At 41.9% G+C, this 26,458-nt stretch overlaps 1 protein-coding gene across 1 annotated transcript in view; it reads right to left on the reverse strand.

The window, feature by feature from the left end:
* The window catches only part of LOC118642775 (CGRP receptor component), a 37,938-nt gene extending 12,090 nt beyond the window's left edge, over positions 1–25,848 (reverse strand). The window contains exons 1-4 of the mRNA XM_036280719.1: positions 25,795–25,848; positions 12,686–12,722; positions 10,313–10,411; positions 6,281–6,375 (exon numbers count right to left, since the gene is read on the reverse strand). Coding sequence (XP_036136612.1) covers positions 6,281–6,375; positions 10,313–10,411; positions 12,686–12,722; positions 25,795–25,802 — 239 coding nt within the window. The 5' untranslated portion in view covers positions 25,803–25,848. The remainder of the gene's footprint in view (positions 1–6,280; positions 6,376–10,312; positions 10,412–12,685; positions 12,723–25,794) is intronic.
* Positions 25,849–26,458: the final 610 nt, after the last annotated feature.

A 26,458-nucleotide genomic window follows, 5' to 3' on the forward strand; every position in this document is an offset into this window, starting at 1 on the left:
GGAAAGGCTTCTGGTCAAGATGGCAGAATAAATAAATACTGTACTTGCCTTTTCCCATGACCCTTCAAAATTACAATTAAACTTCAGAGCAACCATCACTGAGAAGTCCTATAACTAAGGCTACAAAGAAGTAGCCAAATAAATACTGGTAGGAAGGGCAGAGACCTGGAACAAGCTGGTCCCACACCCACCTGTCACAGTTAAAAATTGGGAGGTGCACCCAGCTAGTGTTACTCAGTGGATTTTGAATGTCTTCCCCTGGAATGAGAGGTCCGGTTCAAATCCCATCAGGGCACATGCCCATGTTGTGGGCTCGATCCCCAGCAGGGGGCATGCGGGAGACAGCTGATCGATGTCTCTCTCTCCCTAAAGGAAAAAAAAAATAATTGGGAGGGGTATCTCAGCTGTGGAGGTTCCTCCTAAAGAGTCAGGAGTCCCAGTGCCACACCAGGGCCCCCAGCCCAGGGTTCCAGTGCCAGAAAGAGAAGTCCCCATAACTTCTAGCTGTGAAAACTAGCAGGGATTGTGGCTAACTGAGGTGGAGGGCTGTTGCAGTCTCAGGCATTCCTCTTAAAGGGTCCATAGGGACTCACTTGCTCTGAGCTCCAGTGCTGGGGCTGCTTCAAAGGCACCAAGAACATACAGGAAGGAACTGAATCATCTGGTTTTGGGGCAAGGGCTGGTGTCAAGCTTTAGAATCATTCAGCAAAGGATCTGTAAAGGCCACTTGAATTCTGTATATGGCTGTGAGATGAAGTCAATCAAAAGGAAGTATTGTGCCGTGGCCGTTTTGCTCAGTGGGTAGACTGTCGGCCCGCAGACCTTGATTCCTGGTCTCGGGCACATACCTGGTTGAAGGTTTGATTTCCAGCCCTGGTCAGGACATGTGCGGGAGGGAACCAATCGATGTATCGATATGACATTGATGTTTCTCTCACTCTCCCTCCCTTCAACAATAGTGCCATTGGAGTTTGGAAAGAAAGAAAGAGATCAAAGCAGAACAAATATTTCAAGAAATAATGGCCTGAAATTTCACAGATTTGGTAGGACATAAACATTTACATAATTAAGAAGCTTAGCAAAAATAAAATTTAAAACAAATCAAATTTTCAAAGACCAAAGATAAGAAAAAATACTGAGCCCTGGCTGGTTTGGCTCAGCAGTTAGCGTGTTGGCCCACAGACCAATGAGTCACAGGTTCAATTCTAGTCAAGGGCACATACCTCGGTTGTGTTTGTCCCCGGTCAGGGCATGAGGGAGGCAACCAGTTGTTGTGGCTCTATCACATTGATGCTTCTCTCTATCTCCCTCTCTCCCTCCTTCCCTCCCTCTCTATCTGATAATAAGTAGAAAAATATCCTCAGGTGAGGAATTAAAAAGAAAAAATATTGAAAGCAGTCAGAGGAAAAGAACATGTTACATATTTGCAAGACCAGTGATTACTCATCAAAAACCATAGCAGTCAGAAGCCACTGAAATAGCATCGTTAAAGCATTGAAGGAAAACACTCTTGGACTTCCAGTCAAGATGGCAGCTCAGGTAAACTCGGTACTCACCTCCTCCTACAACCACATCAAAAATACAACTGAACTACAGAAAAACCATCATTCAGAACCGCCTGATATCGAGCGGAATGGAAGTCCTACAACTACGAAATTAAAGAAGCCACATTGAGACTGGTAAGAAGGGTGGAGGTGTGGATGGGCTGGTGCCACACCGTGTGGAAGATAAAAATCAGGAGGGCTACCTGGGCTGGGAAGGTCCTCCTAGAGGAGCAAGGGGTCCCCATACCACACCAGCCGCCCCACCTCAGGGTTCCAGTACCAAGAAGAAAAGTCCCCATAACTCTGGCTGTAAAAACCAATGGGAATTGAGGCTGAGGGAGGATGAGGCTTCTGGAGTCCCAGGCAGTTCCTCTTAAAGGGCCCACTCCCTCCAGGCTCCAGCATGGGGAAGGCAGCTTGAAAGGCACCAGAGACATATGGGGCAGAACAGAGCTGTTTGGCATTGGGGCAAGAGCTGGAGAGGCAGCATTCTCCCAGACGGATGTGCTAGTGGAGGCCAGTGTGTTGGCAAACAGGCACCAGATCTGGGACTCCAGCAACCTGGTTCACACTGTTTGCCCCACCTTGGTGATTCCCTGAGGCCCCGCCCCACGCAACTTTCAGGTCCACCCAAGCTGTTTCCAGTGTCTTTAACACAGGGTTGGCCTATCTTAGATCCTGCTTCAGATTTTCCTAAATTCTCTCAAACAGCATCTGGTCACAGCAAGCCCCATACTTCTCCCTAAGTGGCCCCAGGCCTGGCACTAGAAGCAGCCAGCCTTGGTTCACAACTTGACTTTTCCTGGACACCTCCAAGCCCAGCACAAGAAGCAGCCATCAGCAGATTACTTTGTAGCTTATGCCAGATGGCCCTGGATAGAGCACAGGCAGTAGCTGACCTTGCCCCAGAACCAACACACCCAGTGGATAGCTTCAGACCATGTCGAAGCACCACCACCCAACCACCTCCACAAGTGACACACTCAAGGAATGGACTCAGTGGATACCAGAGCCCTGCTGAAATAAGTCTTGTTCTACGTGGTGGGCCCCTGCACAGTTGATCATCCAAGGTAGTCAGAGGTTGGTGGTTAGCAGACACAGCCAGTCCTTGCAGCTGATCAACCTGAGTAAAACCCTCCCATTGCTTTGCCAATAGCAGTCAAGACTCAATTACAACAGAAGGGTAGAAAGTCTACACAAAGGGTGCACCTCAAGGGCCCAGCTGGGTAACTAGGGAGGCTGTGCCACTGGACACTACAGGACACCTACTACAACAGGACACCATAGGAAGCCTAGGAGACATAGCAACTCTACCTAATACATAGAAACAAACACAGGGAGGCAGCCAAAATGAGGAGACAAAGAAATGACCTAAATGAAAGAACAGAACAAAACTCCAGGAAAAGAACTAAACGAAATGGAGATAAGCAATCTAACAGATATAGAGTTCGAAACAGTGCATATAAGGATGCTCAATGAACTTAGTAAGAATTTCAAGGAACTTAGTGAGAACCTCAAGAGCATAATAAAGAACCAGTCAGAAATGAAGGATACACTAACTGAAATAAATAATAATTTACACAGATTCAATAGTAGAGTAGGTAAAGCCAAGAAGCAAACCACTGACTTGGAATATAAGGAAGCAAAAACCACCCAATCAGAACTGCAAAAAAAAAAAAAAGAATCCAAAAAAAAAAATGAGGAGCCTCTGGGACAACTTCAAGCATACCAACATTCGCATCATGGGGGTGCCAGAAGGAGAAGAGAGAGGGCAAGAAATTGAAAACCTATTTGAAAAAAATAATGATAGAAAACTTCCCTAACTTGGTGAAGGAAACAGACATGCAAGTCCAAGAAGCACAGAGAGTCCCAAACAAGATGAAACCAAAGAGGTCCACACCAAGACACATCATCATCAAAATGCAAAAGGTTCAAGACAAAGAAAGAATCTTAAAAGCAGCAAGAGAAAAGCAGTTAGTTACCTACAAGGGAGCTCCCATAAGGCTGTCAGCTGATTTCTCAAAAGAAACTTTGCAGGCCAGAAAGGAGTGGCAAGAAATATTTAGAGTGATGAAAAGCAAGGACCTACAACCAAGATTACTCTAACCTGCAAAGCTATCATTTAGAATTGAAGGCCATAAAAAGAGTGTCCCAGAGAAGAAAAAGCTAAAGGAATTCATCACTACCAAACCAGTATTATAAGAAATGTTGACAGGTCTTCTTGAAGAACAATAATATGAACAACAACATGGCAATAAATACATATCTATCAACAACTGAATCTACAAACAAAATGAGCAAGCAGAACAGAAACAGACTCTTACAGAGAACTTTTTGTTGGTTGCCAGATGGGAGGGGGTTGTGGGGATGAGTGAAAAAGGTGAAGGAATTAAGAAGTACAAATTGGTTGTTAGACTGACGAACCTCAAAGGGAAGGGGGGAGGGGGAAAAGATAAACCAAAGAACTTATATGCATAACCAATGGACACAGACAACAGTGTGGGTAAGGTAGGAGTGGGGTGGGAGCAGGGAGGAGGGGATCAATGGAAGGAAAAAGAGGGACATCTGTAATATATTCAACAATAAAGATAAGTTTAACAACAAAAAAAGACTCTCAATGCACTGAAACTATCCTTCAGTAATTAAAGAAAATAACATTCTAGCCCTGGCCAATTTTGCTCCATGGTTAGAGAGTTAGCCTGCGGACCAATGAGTCCCAGGTTTGATTCCAGTCAAGGTCACATACCTTAGTTGCAGTTCATGCCTGGCCCTGGTCAGGTTAGTGCAGAAGGCAGCCAGTCGATGTGTCCCTCTCACTTTGATGTTTCTTTCTCTCTCCCTCCCTCCCTCCCATTCTGTCTGATGATAAACAGAAAAATATCCTCAGGTGAGGAATAAAAACATAAATAAATAAATAATAAAAATAAATGCATTTAGAACCAATAAAATGAGTTTTAAAAAAAATAACAACATTCTCTGTTGAAAAGAAAATTTACAGCCAGCTGGACCTGTTCTAAAAGAAATACTAAAGGAAGTTCTTCAGGCTGAAGTAAATAGTAAAAAGTTTACATGAAACTTCAGGAATAAATGAAGAGCAAAAGAAATAGTAAAATTCTGGGGAAACATATAGGACTACTTTTGTACTCTTAAGTTCTTTAAAATATATAAAATAATAGAACATAAATGCTAAAACGCTTCTAAATACTATTTCAATGTATGACCTACCCAGCCAGGGCTAAGATGATAAATTTAATATTCTGTATATTTTACAATTAAAACAAGACAAACTATACACATTTCAAACTCACACACACACACACATATGTATACACATTTGAAAGTTATTTGTCTTCAGAATTCATTTGGAGAAAAGAGGCAAGGGGAGAAGGGCACTTAGTTTACTGACAGTGTATCAACTGTGTACCTGAAAAACAAATGGTTCTTCCAAAAGAAAATTATTGATTATCCTAAATGAAATAACAAACACTTTGGAATTTATCAGCTCTGGTATTAGTTCTAAAAGCATAGGGGTAGTTTTCTTTTCATGTAAAATCTTGATTTAATTCTTCATGATTCTTCATGTTTTTATTTCCTACAAGCTTACCCTTTTTTTTTTTAATCCTCACCCAAGGATATTTTTCTATTTATCTTCAGACAGAGTGGGAGGGAGAAAGAGAGAAACATCAACATGAGAAGGACACATCAACTAGTTGCCTCCCACACGACGCTGACCAGGGCTGGGGACGAACCAACCAAGATATGTGCCGTTGGCCGAAATCATTGGTCTGAGGGCCAATGCTCTACCGCTGAGCCAAACCGTGCAGGGCAAGCTTACCTTATTCAAGAAAGCTACCAAGAAAAACAACTGTACAACTAGAAGAGCATATTAAAATATTATCAAGCCATTTTTTCCCCAAACACAAATGTCAAATGACTTAACCGATCAACTTTATAAAAAGCAGTTTAATTTGTGAGCCCCATTTTTCAACCAATTTGGTCTGAATGCTAAGAGGGGTGATGGGACAGGTCACAGAACTGGGACTCCAAAAAACTTTTCAGATTAAAAAACCCCACTATGTTCTGTTGCTGGCTCTATAAAGATCCCTATATTGAAGTCTCATGTGTCTCATCTACAATACCATAATACTACTTTATTTATTTAATTATTTTTTTATCCTCACTCGAGGACATTTTTCCATTTTTTATTCAGATAGAGCGGGAGGGAGAGAGAGGAAGAGAGAGAAAGAGAGAAACATCAACGTGAAAGGGACACATTGAGTGGTTGCCACCCACACGACCCAACCAGGGCCAGGGACAAACTGCAACTGAGGTATATGCCCTTAGTGGGAACCAAACCATGGCCTCTCCGGACCACAGGTCGATGCTCTAACCGCTGAGCCAAACCAGCCAGGGCCCATAATACTACTTTAAAAGAGTACACTGAGGCCCTAGCCACGCAATTCAGTTGGTTAGAGCATTGTCCCAATACACCAAGGTTGTGGATTTGATCTCTGGTCAAGGCATATACAAGATCAATCAATAAATGCATAAATAAATGGAACAACAAATCAATGTTTCTCTCTCTCTCAAATCAATTTTTAAATAAAAGGACACATTTTAAGTGTTGATTAGAATTCAAAACCCAACTAAATATAAATACACAGTTGCTGAGGGTGGCTTTTGTAAGTTATTTTCATTGTGTGTCATTCTTCCTATTTAAGATAATTTTTACTTACTTGGTCAACTTGTGGGTCTTCATTGCTGTGAGAAATTCCCTGACAATCTCAGGACTCTGGTGACTGCATGGTGTTTTTGATATGTATTTTAACGTCTACCAAAAAGAAAAAGAAAAAGCAAACATGAATGAGAAAAAGGGAAGGCAATGGGTATAATGTAGTATTCTATAATTTTGTTTCAAAAATCTTCTATAAAACAAATGCCTTCAGGAGAGTCAATCTTCATATAGTAGGAATTCCTCAAAAAGAAAACCAGTAGAGCCCTGGCCAGTTTGGCTCAGCGGTTAGAGCGTCGGCCTGCGGTCCGGAGAGACCCGGGTTCGGTTCCCGCTAAGGGCACGTACTTCGGTTGCAGTTTGTCCCCGGCCCTGGTTGGTCGTGCGGGTGGCAGCCACTCGATGTGTCCCTTCACGTCGATGTTTCTCACTCTCTCTCCCTTCCTCTCTCTCCCTCCCACTCTACCTGTATAAAAAAAAGAAAAAATGAAAAAATATCCTCGGGTGAGGATAAAAAAAAAAAAAAAGAAAACCAGTAGAGCCCTGGCCAGTTTGGCTCAGCAGTTAGAGCGTCGGCCTGCGGTCTGGAGAGACCCGGGTTCGGTTCCCACTAAGGGCATGTACTTCGGTTGCAGTTTGTCCCCGGTCCTGGTTGGGGTTGTGCGGGTGGCAGCCACTCGATGTGTTCCTTTCACATCGATGTTTCTCTCTCTCTCTGTTCCTCTCTCCCCCCCCTACTCTACCTGAACAAAAAATGGAAAAATGTCCTCGGGTGAGGATAAAAAAAAAGAAAACCAGTAGATAAAACAGGAAGATTAATGAAATGTTTAGAAGAAAACTTTTATCTTAAAAAGAAAGAAAAAATTTCATGTGATAACTGCATTATCATAATTCAGATAACTTTCTTAAATATAGGAAACCCAAAGAGCCCTGGCCGGTTTGGCTCAGCGGTTAGAGCGTCCGCCTGCGGTCCAGAGACCCGGGTTCGGTTCCCGCTAAGGGCACGTACCTCGGTTGCAGTTTGTCCCCGGCCCTGGTTGGTCGTGCGGGTGGCAGCCACTCGATGTGTCCCTTTCACATCGATGTTTCCCTCTCTCTCTCTCTTCCTCTCTCTCTCTCCCACTCTATCTGTACAAAAAATGGAAAAATGTCCTCAGGTGAGGATTAAAAAAAAAAGGAAACCCAAAGAATAAAGAGCCATGAATCCATATGGATATAAATGACTAAATATTTTAGATGAGAAGTAACGACAATTTCTTACAGAAGAATTCTAACTATTAAACAAAAAAGAAATGAGGAAAATAAATCACCATTAGGCAGTTCCACCACAGTAATATAATTAATGCAGGAAAGACCCACCAATGAATGCTAAAATTAATGGGCAAAAGATTAAGGAGAAATGGGATATTTGCATAGCCTCACAGCATCTTCCCCAAAATATTAAATAATTACTGTGATGGTTTTAACATATATCCTCAAATTCTTTGATATCCCTCCTTCAAGAGGTGAAGCCTAATCCTTTTCCCCTTGAATAGGAGATGGATTTGATGACTCCTTTTAATAGAAAATGGAAAAGGAAAAACAGCAACTTTCCAATGGAGAAATCGGACAGAAAACATCTTAACCAAGTGATCAAAGTTAACAGAATCAATAATAAGACACTGATATCATCATGTTCCCTATACTGTCTATATGGTATTCTTCCCCCAATGCCATAAACTTCAGTCTAGTCATGAGCAAATATCAGACATATCAAAATCTAGGGACATTCTACACAATACCTGACCAATACTCTTCAGAAGTGTCAAGGTCATGGAAAACAAGGAAGGACTAAGGGCCTGTTACAGATCAGAAGATACTGAGGAAACATGTTAACTAAATACAAAATGACGTCCTGGCCCTAGCCAGTTTGGCTCAGCGGTTAGAGCGTTGGCCTGCGGTCCAGAGAGAACCGGGTTCAGTTTCCGCTAGGGGCACCTACATTGGTTGCAGTGTGTCCCCGACCCTGGTTGGGGTTGTGTGGGTGGCAACCAGTCAATGTGCCTCTCTCACATTGATGTTTCTTTCTCTCTCTTCCTCCCTCTCTCCCTCCTGCTCTATCTGAAGATAAATGCAAAAATGTTCTCAGATAAGGATTAAAAAAAAAAAAAAAAAACCAAAATGATGTCCTGGACTAGATCCTCAAACAGCAAGGGGGGATTAGTGGTTAAATTGAGAGATTTCAAATAAAATCTTTAGTTTAGCTTAATAAGATGTAGTAAGATTTACATACAGAAAACTAAAGGAAGGGCACATGGGAACTGACACTATCTTTATAACTCTTTAGTAAGAGTAAAATTATTTCAAAATAAAAGGGGTTTATTTGTTTTCTAAAGGGAACTCCACCAGACATTAATTTGAAAAGAATTTCAAACCTGAAAAAAAAAACACCAGTAACATCAGCATCTGAGTAAAGAGTTTCTCAAAAGTGAAAACAATCAGGTTGGTCTCACACTCCTCCACAACAACAAATATTAACAGATCAACTAATATGTCTAGTGCCCTGCACAATAAAAGATGAATCCAAGAATTCCATATTCAGATGAGTTGTCATTCACATTAAGAACTCTCTCCCAAGCCCTGGCTGGTTTTGCTCTGTGGTTAGAGCAACAGCCTGCGGATCAATGAGTCTCACGTTCGATTCCAGTCAAGGGCATGTACTTCGGTTGCAGTTCATCCCTGGCCCTGCTCAGGTCATGTGGGAGGCAACCAGTCAATGTGTCTCTCTCACATGATGTTTCTTTCTTTCTCTCCCCGCCCCCCGCCACTCTATCTGATGATAAATGGAAAAATATCTTCAGGTGAGGATTAAAAAGAAAAAGAAATCCCTCCCTGGAGCACCCATGCCTTTCTTCCCTCTCAGGTATGCATCTCCTAAACTCTAAGAGTCCCCGTAAGATTTGCAACCAGGGGAGCAATGGGCAGTGGCAACTGTCCTTGGCTAACTCCCTGAACCTATCTCCAAGGCCCCCTTTCCTATGACTTTTCAGTGAACCAAAGCAGTTCCACCTAGTCCCTCTCCTGTTGCTTCTTCTATCCTAAGCCCTTATTTGTTTCACGTCAATGTTTCTCTCTCCCTCTGCCTCCCACTCTATCTAAACAAAAAATAGAAAAATGTCCTTGAGTGAGGATAAAAAAAAAAGAGAGAGAGAGAGACAGACAGAAACATAGATATGAGAGAGAGAGACACTGACTGGCTGCCACCCACATGACCCCAACCGGGGCTGGGAACAAACTGCAACCGAGGTACATGCCCTTAGCGGGAACTGAACCCGGGTCTCTGGTCTGTGGGCCTATGCTCTAACCGCTGAGCCAAACCTGCTAGGGCAGCAGTATATTTGTCTTAGGCCATAGATAATACTAGATAGCCTCAACAATGAGACTTAGGATAGGGGCTTTGGGTCATACAGTATTACTCAGCCTGGAAGCTGAGATGAACTACATGGGCAATTAATCATTTAATCATGCCTGTGTAATAGAGCCCCCATAAAATCTTCAGACACTGAAGCTCAACTGAGTTTCCCTGGTTGGCAATATTCTGTGCATATTGACACACACAGCCATATTAAGAGGACAGTGGAAGTTCTGTATTTGATATTTCTCCTGGAATATGTCCTATTTGCTTCTTCCCTTGGCCAATTTTACTCTGTACCATTTCCCTATAATAAATAGTAACTGTGAATATGACAGCTTTCAGAGAGTTATTTGAGTACTTCCAGAAAATCACTGACTGTGGGAATGGTCTTGGGATCCCTGACTTGAAATTGGTGTTAGAAATGAGGGCAGTCTTATAGACTATTTCCTTTAATTTTGTAGTTGGCTAACCCTTGCAACTGGCCAAACTCTTTCCACTTTCACAAACAGAATAAAAACGGAGTTATAGTACAACTATTCAAACCAGAAAGTAGGCAATCTTGATTTGGTCGCTAGTCATCAGAAGAATAAACAACGCCCCCTCAATGGTAGTTCAGGTAGACCTCCAGAAGCCTAAACTTACTTCATAGGTGATAGTATTCAAATTCTGTTGCCCAGAACTGTGTTTATTCTTTCCACTCTCTTTACGCTGCTCTTTCAGATCAGTCAGTAACTGGAACACCTAGGAAGAGATATATAAAAGATTTTTATAGAAAAATTTGAGAAACATATCTATTCCAAGGTCAATGATTTGGAAGATAAATAAAATAGTACCCCCAACTCTTGCATTAAAGTAAACACAAATCAAGAAGTAGGTGACATTTAAAAAATGCTCTTTTGCCCTGGCCAATTTGGCTCAGCGGTTAGAGCACTGTCCTGCAGACCAATGAGTCAAAGGTTTGATTCCGATTAAGGGCACGTACCTCAGCTGCTGTTTGTCCTCGGCCCTGGTCCGAGTCATGTGGGAGGCAGCCAGTCAATGTGTCTCTCTCACATCGATGCCTCCCCCCCAACTCTATCTGACGATAAATAGAGAAAATATCCTCAGGTGAGGATTTGAAAAAAAAAAAGAAGCCCTGGCCGGTTTGGCTCAGCAGTTAGAGCGTCAGCCTGCGGTCCCGAGGGACACGGGTTTGGTTCCCGCTAAGGGCACATACCTCGGTTGCAGTTTGTCCCCAGCCCTGGTTGGGTCATGTGGGAGGCAGCCACTCGATGTGTCCCTTTCACATCGATGTTTCTCTCTCTCTCTCTCTCTCTCCCTCTCTCTCCTCCACTCTATCTGAACAAAAAAATGGGAAAATGTCCTCGGGTGAGGGTAAAAAAAAAAAAAAGAAATTTTTCCTACCAATATACCATATCTCTGATCTCCTCTGGTCTCAAAAATATTTTGAGTATTTTTTTTTTTTATTAGTATTATTTTTTATCCTCACCCGAGGACATTTTTCCATTTTTTGTTCAGATAGAGTGGGAGGGAGAGAGAAGAAGACACAGAGAGAGAGAGAAACATCGACGTGAAAGGGACACATCAAGTGGTTGCCTCCCACACGACCCAGGGTCGGGGACAAACTGCAACCGAGGCACATGCCCTTAGCGGGAACCAAACCCGGGTCTCTCTGGACCGCAGGCCACCACTCTAACCAATGAGCAAAACTGGCCAGGGCTATTTTGAGTATTTAAAAGTAAAATTTTCTGAAATAAAAAAAAATTTTTTTTAAGGATTCTACTTCTCTAATATGCAAATCTAGTATAATTTATTTGGGGAAAGAGAAATTATGAGGCAAGTACTAAAATACAGTTAACCCCCCCCAAAAAAGGAAGGAAAAAATGCTCTAGAACTTCATAAGTAAACTTTCCCCACAAGGGAGAAACATGTGTATTAGTGTTAAGGAGGTTGTGGGGAGTATATCTCTTTCCTGTTTTAGTGATTATACCAGAAAATTGAGGGAAGTGTAGATTCACGAATTCATAGATCATTACTAGATACAATGCAATTATTTGCCTGTCTGTCATTTTCACAAATAGTGGCATGAGACCCAATTAATGTGATCAATGTTTCTCCAATGGATATAACACCCACACACACGTAGCAGAGTTCAAACTGGACAAGAAGTTCCTAAAAGCCAATGGCTTAACCAACAACCATTTCTTCCTGTTATGAGCAGCAACCATTTAAGATGAATCTTTAGGAAGAGAGGGATATGGCCAATGGTGTTAATTCTACTATCTTCTATGTATACCACACAGTGGAGACCCAAATCTCCTACAAGTCTATATAACTTTAGACTCTGGCATATGAAAAACTGACAATGAATGAATGTATGAATGGTTCCTTCTACACCTGGAATTAACCTATCAGATGGTTTTGCTAGTACCAAACAAGATCCAGGCAAAATGGAAGGTAGGCAAAAATAATGTTATATCTCCCCTCTCACCAACCTCTTTCCTTCTTTCCCCCCTTGTCCCAAGAACCCAACTCTCAAGCCCAAAAATCCTCAATCTGTTAGTTCTCACTAAATTATTCATAATGATAAGTCAAGTAAGCTCTCACTTTCAAAATGAAGATTTAAATACTTATGCGACTATTAGGATCAAAATAATAACATAAAAGTATTTTATAGGCAATGAGTGATAATTAAGAAAAGTCATACATATCTTAATAGAAACTTTTACTGATAGAAACAGTCCCAAAATAGATGCTTAGGCATCCCAAATGAAAATCCAATATTTTCAAATTTGGGGAAGGTTGCCTATGGTACACTAAAGTCCTCCCAGCTTTCCTAAATTACTATAATTTACCAAGCTTAGAATATTCCAAGGTTCACCAGATGGTGCCATCTGTCCTATTTTAAAGTGGAAAATTCAAATTAATTTAGTCATTTCTAACCACAACTAATTTAATAATCTTCAAAAGCAATGAACAAACTACCAGAGAAGAAAATACTTCAAAGCTATTTACCTCGTAGTTACTGAGCAGAGCAGAATTGGCATCCTTCCTGCAAAAGAAAAGTAAATTATCATAATCTGGGCTCATATCCTTTTGTTGAATTCAGTATCTGTGAAATAATTCCTCTGTCAAAAGTCAGTAGACCAGTTCAGGAATTTAGGGACAACAACCTTTAGGAGAAATGACCTAATTCCTACTGGTTTAGCTGGTAATAGACAATTTCAGAACATGCCCTCCTTTTTACAGCCATAGTATATCACACATCCATTACCAGGTAGGTGACTAAAATACTCTACTTATCCCTAGTCTACGTAGGCAGAAGTTAAGAGAAGTCAGACATCGAGGAAGTTAGTTACAGGAAGAACACTGGGGGTGGGGGATCCATAAACAGTGTGAGGGTGCTAGAATTATCTAGAGAAACAGTGTTGTCTCATCCCACAGTCATGACCTCTTCCCAGTACCATCTGCCTTCTACCAGCTGTTGACATATTGGGCAGCCAAGTCCTCCTGCTGAATCACCAAAAATGAGATTCTTAACACTAACACCACCACTGGGAATTCCAGCAATGTCAGAAATCCTGCCAGATATTCCACAAAACCACAACAAAGATGTTCATTTTCTATATTATTTATTTTTTAAATATGTTTTTATTAATTTTTTTTTTTAGAGAGAAAAGAAGGGAGAGAGAGATAGAAAAGTTGATGGGAGAAAGATACAGTGATCAGCTAGCTGCCTCCTGCGTGCCTCCTACTAGGGATGAAGTCTGCAACCCGGATATGTGCCCTGACTGGGAATCAAAACAGGACCTCTCAGTCCATGGGTTGACACTCAGTCCACTAAGCCAAACCAGCAGGGTCTTCTGTATAATTTCAACAGGTTCAGTTCATATGTCAAACAGTGATCAAAAGCATAGCACTCATGTGTATCAATCAAGGCAAAATGTCATCTTTCATTTATGAATGAGCACAGCAATGTGACTTGCATTAAACTATAATTGAGCCATTCTACAATATCATGTCAGAAAGTATTCATTGTTTTTAATAGTCTGAAGGAAGTCTAGTAGAATAATTAAAGTCTACTATAATAATCTGGGTTCAAATTTTACCCCAGCTACCTGTAAGGTATGGGTTTTTTGGGTTTTTTAGTTTTTTAACCTCGCCCAAGGACATTTTTGCATTCATCTTCAGATAGAGCAGGAGAAAGAGAAGGAGGAAGAGAGAAAGAGAAACATCAATGTGAGAGAGACACATCGACTGGCTGCCACCCACACGACCCTAACCGGGACTCGGGACAAACTGCAACCGAGGTATGTGCCCTTAGCAGAAACCGAACCTGGGTCTCTCTGGACTGCGGGCCGATGCTCTAACTGCTGAGCCAAACCGACCAGGGCATAAGGTATGAGTTTTAGTGACTTAGTTAACCCCTCTAAGCTTCTTCATCTAGAACAAATAAACAAACAAACAAAAAATGGGGATAAACTGGTACCTAGAAGTGTACCCTGGATTCTAAATCCAGCTCCACCATACATTAGTTATGTAAATTTAGGCAAGTTATTGAACCTCTCTGAGCCTAAATCTCCTCATTTATAAAACAGCAATTACAGCCCTGGCCGGTTTGGTTCAGCGGTTAGAGCATCAGCCCGTGGTCCAGGGAGACCCGGGTTCGGTTCCCGCTAAGGGCACGTGCCTCGGTTGCAGTTTGTCCCCACCCCAGTTGGGGTTGTGCAGGGGGCAGCCACTCGAGGTGTCCCTTTCACGTCGATGTTTCTCTCCCTCTCTTCCTTTCTCTCCCTCCCATTCTATAGGAACAAAAATGAAAAAATGTCCTCGGGTGAGGATAAAAAAATAATAATAAATAAAACAGCGATTACAGTACCAATATTATAAGGTTGTTTACAGGATTAAATTGAAATATGTAATCAAACTGGTTGGTGACCTCTTCGCGCATGGGCAACATAACCAACTGAGACACACTGACAAGACTGGAAGCTATTATTTTTAAAAGATATCATCTCTCACCCTGGCCAGTTTCGCTCAGTGGTTAGAGCGTATACCCTTTGACCAATGAGCTACTGGTTCAATTCCAGTCAAGGGCACGTACCTCAGTTGCAGTTCGTCCCCAGCCCTGGTCAGGGTCGTGCAGGAGGCAACTAGTCAATGTGTCCCTCTCACATCAATGTTTCTTTCTCTCTCTCTCCCTCCCTCCCACCCTATCTGAAGATAAATAGAAAAAATATCCTCAGGTGAGGATTAAAAAAAAAAAAAGGTATCATCTCACTTGATTCCCATTAAAAACCCTGTGATAGTCCTGGCCAGTATGGCTCAGCGGTCAGAGCGTTGGCCTGCAGTCCAGAGAAAAACCCTGTGATGTAGGAGCTATTATTTCTTCTTTATAAACTGAGGCCCAAAGATTTAAAAACTTGTTTAAAGTCATACAGTAATAAGCCTAACTGAAATGGACAATAACTATGGAATTGTGAAAAGTAAGATTGGATTGGATAAATGGAAACCAGTAATGCAGAATTCTAAATTCAGGAAGGAGTTTGGACTTGACATAATGTGCAACAAAGACTACTGTAAGTTCTCAAACCAGGAGTGAGGCTATATGATAAAAATGATGACATAAATGTCAAAAGCATGAGTCAAACAGATGGACGATTTCCCCAGTCAATAAATAAAGCAAAACTAGTAGATGGTTAACTCAAGGATACAACCTAGGACTTGGTTATCAGTGATGTCAGCACTGTAATCAAATGAGCATGTGAAGCTTACCAAATGCTACTAGTCACTCAACAAATAGCTAGGATTTCACAAAAGTGCTGTTTTGCCCAAATGACCACAACTGCACTCAGGTCACAAAGAATATCTTATTTAAAAGGAACTACCAGCCCGGCCGGTGTGGCTCAGTGGTTGAGCACTGACCCATGCACCAAGAGGTCGCTGGTTTGATTCCCAGTCAGGGCACATGCCCAGGTAGTGGGTCCAATCCCCAGTGGGGGACATGCAAGATCTCTCTCACCCTCTTCCTTCCTTTCTCTCTAAAATCAGTAAAGGAAAAAATAATTAAAAATAAATAATGAAAGGAACTGACCACAGGAAAGCCAATGCATAATTAGTGTATGTGATATGGTTCATTTAAAATGGAAAATGACAAATCAAATCATATGTCATCTTTGCCTACTTAATCAGGAAGGCAGCCCACAAAGCTTCCTCATATCTTTGCTTTAAATTGAGTTACTACTCCCTGTGTGCCTTAAAATACACAGCAATTAAGACATCCTTGCTTGGCTCTGGCCAGTTTGGCTCAGCGGTTGGAGCGTCAGCCTGCAGACCAAAGAGTCCCAGATTCGGTTCCCACTAGGGGCACGAACCAGAAAAAAAAAAAGACATCCTTGCTGGGAACAAACTGGGCTGGGGAAAAATATAAATGTTACTTTTCCTCAAAGCTAATGGATCCATTCCAGGTGCCACTGTTACAATTTCATTTCCAAATCATGGCCCCTCCTTTATACAGAATAGTCCATGCCCTGGGAAATCTGTCCCTGGCTCTTCCAAGTTATTGCTTCATTGCTTAAGTCAATATTGTTAATGCAATATTGTTAATCCAAAAAAACATCATCAGCCTTTTCTAGAACCAATATCCAAAGGAGGGAAACTCTCTCTCATGTTAATTTTAATGAACCTCTAGTTTTGGTACCAATGGATATTTAAACAGGTAATGTATCCTGCAGACTGGCTGGAAGAAGCTGATTTACTCATTGATTCTTTTATTAGTAAGATAATTTTTTAAAACTCAGCTAATAGAATAAATGCCAATATATGTTAGGCCCTCTTTTATTCAATAAATTGTCGATAAGTATATAATACCTTCCTTTTATGAAGTCCTAAATAAATTTTGTACTGGGAAAATATTTCAAGGCAGTTTTTATCCTGAAGAAGTTATAACCACCACTAAGTGGCAGGTTGTTGGGAAGAAGATATGGTGAGATTTGGCAAACATCAACATAATCAACTTATTCTATTTAACAGCACCGATAATGATGATGTGATGCACTAAGAAAGACACATGCCTTGTAGCAATCCTGTCAAAAAAATGTTTAATTTGAATCTAGCCATGAAGATACAATTAGACAAATCCAAACTGAGGAATAGACTTCAAAACAACTGTCGTACATTCTTCAAATATCAATGCCATTTTTCACAATGCCAATGTCACACAAAAAAGTATAGAAAACTGTTTTTAGAGTAAAGGAGATTAAAGAAACATGACAACTAAACACAATGTGCGCTTCTTGACTGGATCCTGAATTGGTGGGAAAAAAATTTATACATACATACATATATATCGCTAAAAGAAACATTATTGGGACAACAGGAGAAATGTGAATATAGGTTGTATTTAATAAGAGTGATTATATCAGCACCAAATTCACTGGTACGATAATGGTAATGTATTTACATAGACAAATGCCTTCATAAGACTGGGTAAAATGACATAACTACAACTCTCAAATGATTAAGTAAAGTGTGTGTGTGCGTGTGTGTATGAGAGAGATAAAAGAGAAGCGTGCACATATGAGAGAGAGAGGGTAAATATATCAAAATATTAACAAATGCTGACTCTATGTAAAGGGTATAAAGGTAAGTGTGGTACTCTTTTTGCAACAGTTCCTTGGGTTTGAAAATTTTCAAGTTAACATGTTGAGAGCCCTGGCTGGTTTGGCTCAGCAGTTAGAGAGTCGGCCTGCCCTGCGGTCCAGAGAGACCCGGGTTTGGTTCCAACTAGGGACGTGTAACTTGGTTGCAGTTTGTCCCCGGCCCTGGTTGGTCCTGCGGGTGGCAGCCACTCGATGTGTCCCTTTGACGTCAATGTCTCTCTCTCTCTCTCTCTCTCTCTCTCTCTCTTCCTCTCTCTCCCTCCCACTCTTTCTCAACAAAAAATGGAAAAGTGTCCTCGGGTGAGGATAAAATAAATAAATAAATAACAAAATAAAAGTATTGCCTTCTTTGCAACACAGATGATAAAACAACAAAACATATTTTTAAAAAAACATGTTGAGAAAAGTGGAAAAGTAAAACTAAAGAATTCCATAAGGTTAAAAAAAGACGTAAGTATAACTTACAATTAAGGACATAAAATGCATTTCTCCTCAGTGTTTCTTAGAGTAATTAAAACTCAGCAACTGGTACACCTGTCAATTATATTTACAAGCGGTTGATCCCTACTGAGCAGGAATTGTCTCCTCTTTAGCTAACACTTCAGGACCATGTAATACATTCACAAGCATTCAGGCTTTGGAAACTGCCCATCCACACAAAACTTCATATTCTCTTAAAAGACTTAGAATATTACTGATTTTATTTACAAGTGTTTAAAGCATATATTCCAAGTGAATTTTAAAGACTGTCTAAATCTATACTTATAGGCAGTCACTTAATTTCCTTAAGTAATGAATTAATTGACTGAAGTTGACCTGCTGTTTGAAATTTAATCTATAAAATTTGCTTAATTTGCTGAGTCAATTAAATGGATGTAAACAACTATTTTGAAAAACAGAACAAAATGATCCATTGGCAAACTTTCCTTAGAAACACACACAAAAAGCCCAGGCAAACAGTGCCTATTAATTGCCACACAGTTAACTCTTACGAAAGCAGTGACGAATGGAATTGCTCAAATCTCTTAGGTTCAACCTATGTTATCGATTCAAGTCATGTTCTGGAAAACTAAAGTCTGGTACAAGGAAACTGGGTGGCCATCCAAGTGGATGAACAATTTAATCTGTATCATTCTCTTGGGAGCTAACAAATGAGTATCCTCTTTCCAATTCTGTTACTGAATTGTTATAGGACCTATTAGCCAACTTCTTTAAACCTCAATATTTCCAAGCTATAAAATAAAGAAAATTCTGACACTACTCAAAAAGGTACTACAGAGATAAATAAAGTCCATTTTTCTAGCTATGTATAGTAAGTTCAAGAATAAAAGAATGCCCCTGGCCGGTATGGCTCAGCGGTTAGAGCGTCAGCCTGTGGTCCAGAGAGACCCGGGTTCGGTTCCTGCTAAGGGCATGTACCTGGGTTGCAGTTTGTCCCCAGCCCCAGTTGGTCATGCAGGTGGCAGCCACTCGATGTGTCCCTTTCATGTCGATGTTTCTCTCTCTCTCTCTCCCTCCCTCCCTCCCTCCAACTCTATCTGAACAAAAAATGGAAAAAAATGTCCTCGGGTGAGGATAAAAAAAATAAAATAAAAGAGTGAACACAAAGCTTTCCAGGTATATAAGTCATCCCAAGCCTTAGACAAAGAACAAATACCATATATACAGTATATACTTAATTTTGCTATGAAATTTTTGTATCCTTTTATATAAGAAAAATGTTTCCAAATAATGCTCCAGAAGATTTTATTTTTAAATTTTGTCATTCAAAAATGGTGATGGAAGGAGACTTGACTTGGGGTAGTGAACACAGAATACAATATATAGATGATGTATTATAAATTGTACACCCGACACCTATATAATTTTACTAACCAATGTCACCCCAATACATTTAATTTAAAGAATTTAAGAAGTTATCAATTTTATGGATATTTTATTGTTACTGATGTCTTATTTAATTTCTTTGTGGTCAGAGAACATAGTGTATATTATTTCAATTCTTTGAAATTTACTGGAAATTATTTGATGGCCCAGCAAATTGTAGATCTTTGTGAATGTTCCATGTGCACTAAAAAGAATGTGTATTGTGCAGTAATTGAATACAGTATCTCATAAACCTCAATCAGGTCAAATGATTTACACTATGATACAAATCTATATCTCTGCTTATTTTTGCTTATTAATCCTATCAGTTATAAGAGAAGGGTATTCTCCAACAACAACAAAAAATTCTGTCATTCAACCAAATAAAAGCATAAATATTCCTTACCTTTAAAATTTTCCAGTATATGTCTTTTATATATTATATACTCAGTAGGTATTTACTCAGTGACTGAAGGAAAAAATAGTGGTAATAACTCAGGGGAGTTTTCCATTCGTGTCTTCTTGCCCTTTCAGAGACACAGGGTGTCTACTGAAAATCCCAAGAACCACACTGCCAGAAGTCACATCTCATGCTAGAGGGCAGGCAGGAACTAGAAGTTGGGCATCCAGACCTTTCCATTTCAGGGGCCCTTCTATTCCCAAATCACATGCCTGCCTCAGACACACTCATTTTCCCATAAAATGCTAGCTCAAAATTCTTGATTAGCTTCAGTAAGTCAAGGATTCCTCGGGAGAAGTAAGAGAGGATACAACAAGAGAAAAAAACCCTTGATTCAAACCATTTCACTTAAGAATATCAGAAAATTGATATGCTTAGCAATTAGGAAGCTAGCTAATTAATGTATATTTATTAAATTGACGAAGTATTATTGTATTACTTCGTTCAACAAGTATTTTGAATGCCTACTGCGTACCAGATGCCATGCTAAGCACTAGGTAAATAGACACTGGCCTCTAACTTCATAAAACTTCTACTCTCATGAGGGAGACAAGGCACTAAACAAGTAAAAAACATACATTATTATAACTGGTAACTATTTAAGGAAAAAGTAAACCAAGGTGCTATGAGAGACAAAAAAGAAATTATTTTGGATTGAACAAAGAGGAAGCGCAACATTGGAAAGGGACACTTGCCCAGCCAGTGTGGCTCAGTGGTTGAGCATCAACCCATGCACCAAGAGGTCACCAGTTCGATTCCTGGTCAGGGCATATGCCCAAGTTGTGGGCCAAATCTCCAGTGGGGGGGCATACAGGAGGCAGCCAATCAATGTTCTTGCTCATCTATGTTGCTATCTCTCTCTCCCTCTCCCTTCCTCTCTCTAAAAAACCCATAAAGAAAAAAAAAAAAATTTTTTCAAGGAGAGAGCAAGATAAGGGGAAAGTATACCAGGAAAAGGAAACAGCAGGGCAAAGGTCCTGCAGTAGGAAAGGGCTTGGAAAGTTACAGAAACTACCTGACTGCAAGTGGATAGTGTGTGTGTGTCTGGGGTGTGAGGACAGTGGCAAGAGATAAGAAATATGGTTGGTGAGTTACGAGGTTATACAGGTCCTAGCAAGGAATATGGATTTCCTCTAAGTACAACAGAAAACCAATAAAGGGCTGGCGGGAATGGGAGGGGTGACCTGGTCCAATTAACATTTGAAGGTAACTCTGTCTACTGTGTGGAAAACAGAACTGAGTGGGGCGGGCAAGAGTGAAAGCCAAAGGCTATTGCTTAATCCAGACCAGAGATGGTGACTAGAAAATTAGCAGTGGAGTGAAAAGTAACTGCATTCAAAATATATTCTGAAGGCGGAAATGACAGTATTGGCTGATGGACTGGATTTAGAGGTGAGGAAAAAGGGCTAGATTTTTGGTCTAAGCAACTGCATAGATAATGAAAGTAAAGGGAATCAGCAGCATATAGATGGGTAAATGACCATGAGGGAAGAGTGTGGAGAAAAAGAGTTCTAGTACTAAATCCTAAAATACTTCAACATTTAGAAACCAAGAAAGGAAGAAGGGTAGCCAGGAAAGGAGACAGAGAAGTAGTCCTTGATGTAGGAGGAAATCCAGGAGAGCATGTCACAAAGCCAAGAGTTTCTAGAGTTTCTGTATTAAATGCTGCTAAGAGATCAAGAAAGTTGAGGCCAGAAAATCAACCTCGAGATGTCACAACATGGAGGGCTCAAGGAATTTTCACAGATCCCTTTCTGTACACCACTGAGGATGAAAGCCCAACCGAATGACTGAGAGAATGAGGGGATAAACAACATTTCTAAAAAGTTTTGTTGTGACAGGAAGCAGAAATGAAGCAGTAGATGGACATAAATGTGGGGACAACAAACTTTTTTTTAACGTTTTTATTGATTTTATTTTTATTTTTATCTTTATTGTTGAATGTATTACAGATGTTCCTCATTTTTCCTGCTCCTCCCCACTCCCGCCCCCCTCCTGCCTTTCCCCACACTGTTGTCTGTGTCCATCGATTATGCATGTAAGTTTTTTGGTTTATTTCTTCCCACCCCCCCCAATCCCCTTCCCTTTAAGGTTTGTCAGTCTAGCAACCAATTTGTACTTCTTAATCCCTTCACCTTTTTCATCCATTCCCCCAAACCCCCTCCCATCTGGCAACCAACAAATTGTTCTCTGTATCTATGAGATTGCTTCTATTCTGCCTGTTTATTTTGTTTGTAGATTCAGTTGTCGATAGATATGTATTCATTGCCTTTTTGTTTGTTCATACATTTTACTTTTTTCTTCAAAAAACCCTTCATCGCCCTGGCCGGTTTGGCTCAGCGGTTGGAGCGTCAGCCTGTGGTCCGGAGAGACCCAGGTTCGGTTCCCGCTAAGGGCATGTACCTCGGTTGCAGTTTGTCCCCGGCCCTGGTTGGTCGTGCGGGTGGCAGCCACTCGATGTGTCCCTTTCACATCGATGTTTCTCTCTCTCTCTCCCTCCCACTCTATCTGTACAAAAAATGGAAAAATGTCCTCAGGTGAGGATGGAGAAAAATAAAAAACCCTTCATCATTTCATATAATAACGGTTTAGTGGTGATGAACTCCATTAACTTTTTCTTGTCTGGGAAACTCTTTATATGGCCATTGATTCTAAATGACAGCCTTGCAAGATGGAGTAATCTTGGTTGTAGGTTCTTGCTTTTCATCACTCTGAATATTTCTTGCCACTCCCTTCTGCCCTGCAAAGTTTCTTTTGAGAAATCAGCTGACAAAGTTTTGTGGGAACTCCGTTGTAGGTAACTGACAGTTTTCTCTTGCTGCTTTTTAAGATTCTCTCTTTGTCTTGAAAGTTTTGCATTTTGATAATGATGTGTGTTGGTGTGGACCTCTTGGGGTTCATCTTGTTTGGGACTCTCTGTGCTTCCTGGACATGTATGTCTGTTTCTTTCACCAAGTTAGGGAAGTTTTCTACCATTATTATTTCAAATAGGTTTTCGATTTCTTGTTCTCTCTCTTCCCCTTCTGGCACCCCCAAGATGCGAATGTTGGCACGCTTGAAGTTGTCCCAGAGGCTCCTTACACTATCCTCATTTTTTTGGATTCTTTTTTCTTTTTGCTGTTCCGATTGGGTGTTTCTTGCTTCCTTATATTCCAAATCGATGGTTTGCTTCTTGGCTTTACCTACTCTACTATTGAATCTGTGTAAATTATTCTTTATTTCAGTTAGTGCCTCCTTCATTTCTGACTGTGCATCCTTCATTTCTGACTGGTCCTTTTTTATGCTCTTGAGGCCCTCCCTAAGTTCACTGAGGTTCTCACTAAGTTCATTGAGCATCCTTATAAGCAGTATTTTGAACTCAGCATCTGTTAGGTTGCTTATCTCCATTTCACTTAGTTCTTTTCCTGGAATTTTGTTCTGATTTTTCATTTGGGATCTGTTTCGTTGTCTCTTCATTTTGGCTGCCTCCCTGTGTTTGTTTCTGTGTATTACTTAATGAGAGGTATGGGGCTAGATGAGACCAGATGCTGCTTGTTTGAAAGAATTTAGGAAAACCTAAAGCAGGATTTAAGACAGCCCAATCCTATGATAAAGCAACTGGCAACACCTTGAGTGGGCCTGAAAGTTGGGTGGGGCGGGGCAACCAGTGTGAGCCAGGTTGCCCGAGTCCCAGATGTGGCGGCTGTCTGCCACCAAAGGAAAGGGCTCACCAAAGGAATAAAGGTCTCTGACAACACTTTTGTCCCGGAGAAAGCCCCCTCTCCAGCCCTTGCTCCAATGCCAAACAGCTTAGTTCTTCCCCGTATGTCTCTGGCGCCCCTTAGTTCTTCCCCGTATGTCTCTGGCGCCCCTCGAGCTGCCTCCCCTCCAATCTTAGAGGGAGTGAGTCTGATAAGTCTGTGCGCAGGACCTTTAAGAGGAGCTGCCTAGGGCTCCAGCCGCCTCAGCCTCCCTCTGCCTCAGTTCCCACTGGTTTTACAGCCAGAAGTTATGGGGACTTCTCTTCCTGGCACTGCAACCCTGAGCAGGGCGCCTGGTGTGGGTCAGGACCCCTCAATCCTCAGGGAGGACCTTCCCAACCAAGGTGTCCTGATTTTTATCTGCCACACGTGGGTGCAAGACCAGCCCCTCTGCCTCCGCCCCTCCTACCAGTCTCGATGTGGCTGCTTCTTTAATTCTGTAGTTGTAGGACTTCCATTCAGCTTGATTTCAGGCGGTTTCAAATGATGGTTGTTCTGTAGTTTAGTTGTAACTTTGATATGGTTTTGGGTGGACGCGATACCACGTCTACCTACGCCGTCATCTTGACTAGAAGTTCGACAATAAAATTTTTAATACGGATAAATTAAAACAGGTTTGTACGCTGACAGGAAATGCTTCAGTAAAGGGGGAAATGGATCATGATGGCTTGGGCTAGAGCAATGCAAATATTTTTTTAAGTCTCAGATTAAACCCCATTACTGGATTGCAAAATCAATTTAGTGAGTCAACATTCGGTTTGAGTTTAAATGAGAAGAGACTGAGGAAAGAGTGAATATAGAAATATATTAAATGAAGCAATTTTATTACTTTTTTTTTTAATCCTCACCTGAGGATATTTTTTCTATTTATCTTCAGACGGAATAGGAGGGAGGGAGAGAGAGAAACATCGATGTGAGAGACACATAGACTGGTTGCCTCTGGCACAACTGGACCACGGACGGGGACAAACCAAGGTACATGCCCTTGAATCAATCCGTGACTCTTTGGTCTGCAGGCCGATGCTCTAACTGCTGAGCCAAATCAGGCAGGGCAAATGAAGCAATTTTAACCATACTTCTAAATTATTACATTTTGAAGATGGAGGCATGAGGAAATGATTCTTTTTCTTGTCTTAACTAGTGTGAGAACTCAAATTTTAGAACTTTCCAGTCCTGCATTAATAACAAGACACCAGTTGAGCATCAATGCCCTGACATACATCAAAACCCAAAGATAACCCTCTGACTATCCCCTAATGGACTCAGGACCAGACCTCCTGGCACCCGCCCTCTAGGCCACCTGACATTCATCATCCAGACAGCCTGACAGCTGACTAAGAACTGTCCCGGACCAATCCCGGGGCTAAGAACGCAGCACTGATTATTCTCAAGGATATGACTTTTACTGTTAAGAACTCAACTTTTCCTTCTTCTTAGGTACACCTCTAGGTTTCTGCCTGTGTTTCCAGTTAGCCACTTCTAAGACCCCTGAATAAATCTCTGTCACTTATTTCTAGCCAAAGCCTCCTGACTCTTTTTGAGTAGGTTTGACAAGACACTATCAGAGTGTACTGCATACAATAGGTATTGTTTCATGAAGCTTTCACTTCAGGCACATACCCATATTGTGTGTGTTTTTAAGTCTGAAAAACAGTTCATATGACCATTATACGTGAGGCAAAAGAACATACAGGGAAAATGTGAGTATTAAATAATCAGTGCCAAAGACAAACACAATATACATATGCCTACGAATTCATGTCAGCCATGCAAAAACCCACGTGCGGAGTGGCTGCCAAAACTGCCCTGTGCATGTAGTAATGAGCAAACATGGAAAAGACCCTTGCTGGGAAAGACCACGTGGAGTTAAACAGCTAAACGGCTGTTACTCCCTCGACACACGCACAACCCGCGCTGTTTGTGCAGCCACAATCCAGGCTCGAGCACTTCCTTCTTCCCAGAAAACCCGCCGCTTCCCTTACAGGGCGAACAGCTCCTCCTCAAACTTGGAGAGCCTTCTTCCGAGTCAGGCCTCCCCAAGAGCCCGCTGCCCGGGCAAAGTGCATCCCTCTCTCCTCCAGGTACCTCCAGGGCAGACTCGAGGCTTTATTCCGCCTCGGTCCGCGCTAGATACCGGGCGGGGCTCACCACTGTCACCTCGAAAACGCTAGGAGAGGAAGCAGGCACACTGAAAGGCACGCGGCCGGGGTCCTAGGCACCGGGTGGGTGTGAGGGCAGAGGAGCGGAGCGAGTCTCCTTCCCCGCCTCCCGCTCGTCGCCCCCGCCACAAGGCCGGACGAGGGGCGCCCAGTGCCCTCGGCGCTCAGCTCCCAACCTCTAGCCGTCCCCAGCTGCGAGCCTCGGCGCACAGCCAGGACCGCGCCCGGAGTGACTTACACTTCCATGTCGACCCCGCCTCGTCGCCGCCCGCCGTCAGCTCGAAAACAGTCTCGCTTCCGCCGTCCGCGCCCACCGCCGGGTCCCCGACTCCGCGCGCCGCGCTGCACGCCGGGATCGCCGCACGGCACGCCGGGAGTCTGGCGGACCCCGCGCGATCGTTGTGCCGCCTGCCACCCTCAATGGCAGTACTCTGTCTCTTCGTCCGGCCGCACTGCAGCTTGTCAAGCGTTTGCAGACGGGAATTAGCTCATGTTTTCATGGTCTAGGTTACACCAAACTTCATTTACTGAGGTTGCAAAGACGTCATCGCGTTAGTGGTGATGCCGAGGGGTGAGGCGGCTCTGGGCTGCTGGAAAGGTGGTTTCGTGGTCTGGGTGCTGGGTACGCGGCGTGTACATTGCTGAGAATGCTGTGAGCTGTACACCTATGTCCACTTTTATGTATGTGTATTATAATTGAATAAAACGTTTTAAAAGGTTAAAAGAAATCCCAGCCTGCCTTCTCCCTGTGCCCATTCTTTCTTGAGAGCTGATAGCCAAAAATTACGCATCAAGAGCCTTAACGGCATGCAGTCTGACTTTCTGGCCTTTCTAGGGATTTATCTGAAGGGAATTAGCAGGTTCTTTGAAAGATGATGTGTAGTGATGGTTTTTGCTAGGAG

The sequence above is a fragment of the Molossus molossus genome, unplaced genomic scaffold, assembly GCF_014108415.1.
Source record: "Molossus molossus isolate mMolMol1 unplaced genomic scaffold, mMolMol1.p scaffold_m16_p_3, whole genome shotgun sequence".
NCBI lineage: Eukaryota > Metazoa > Chordata > Mammalia > Chiroptera > Molossidae > Molossus > Molossus molossus.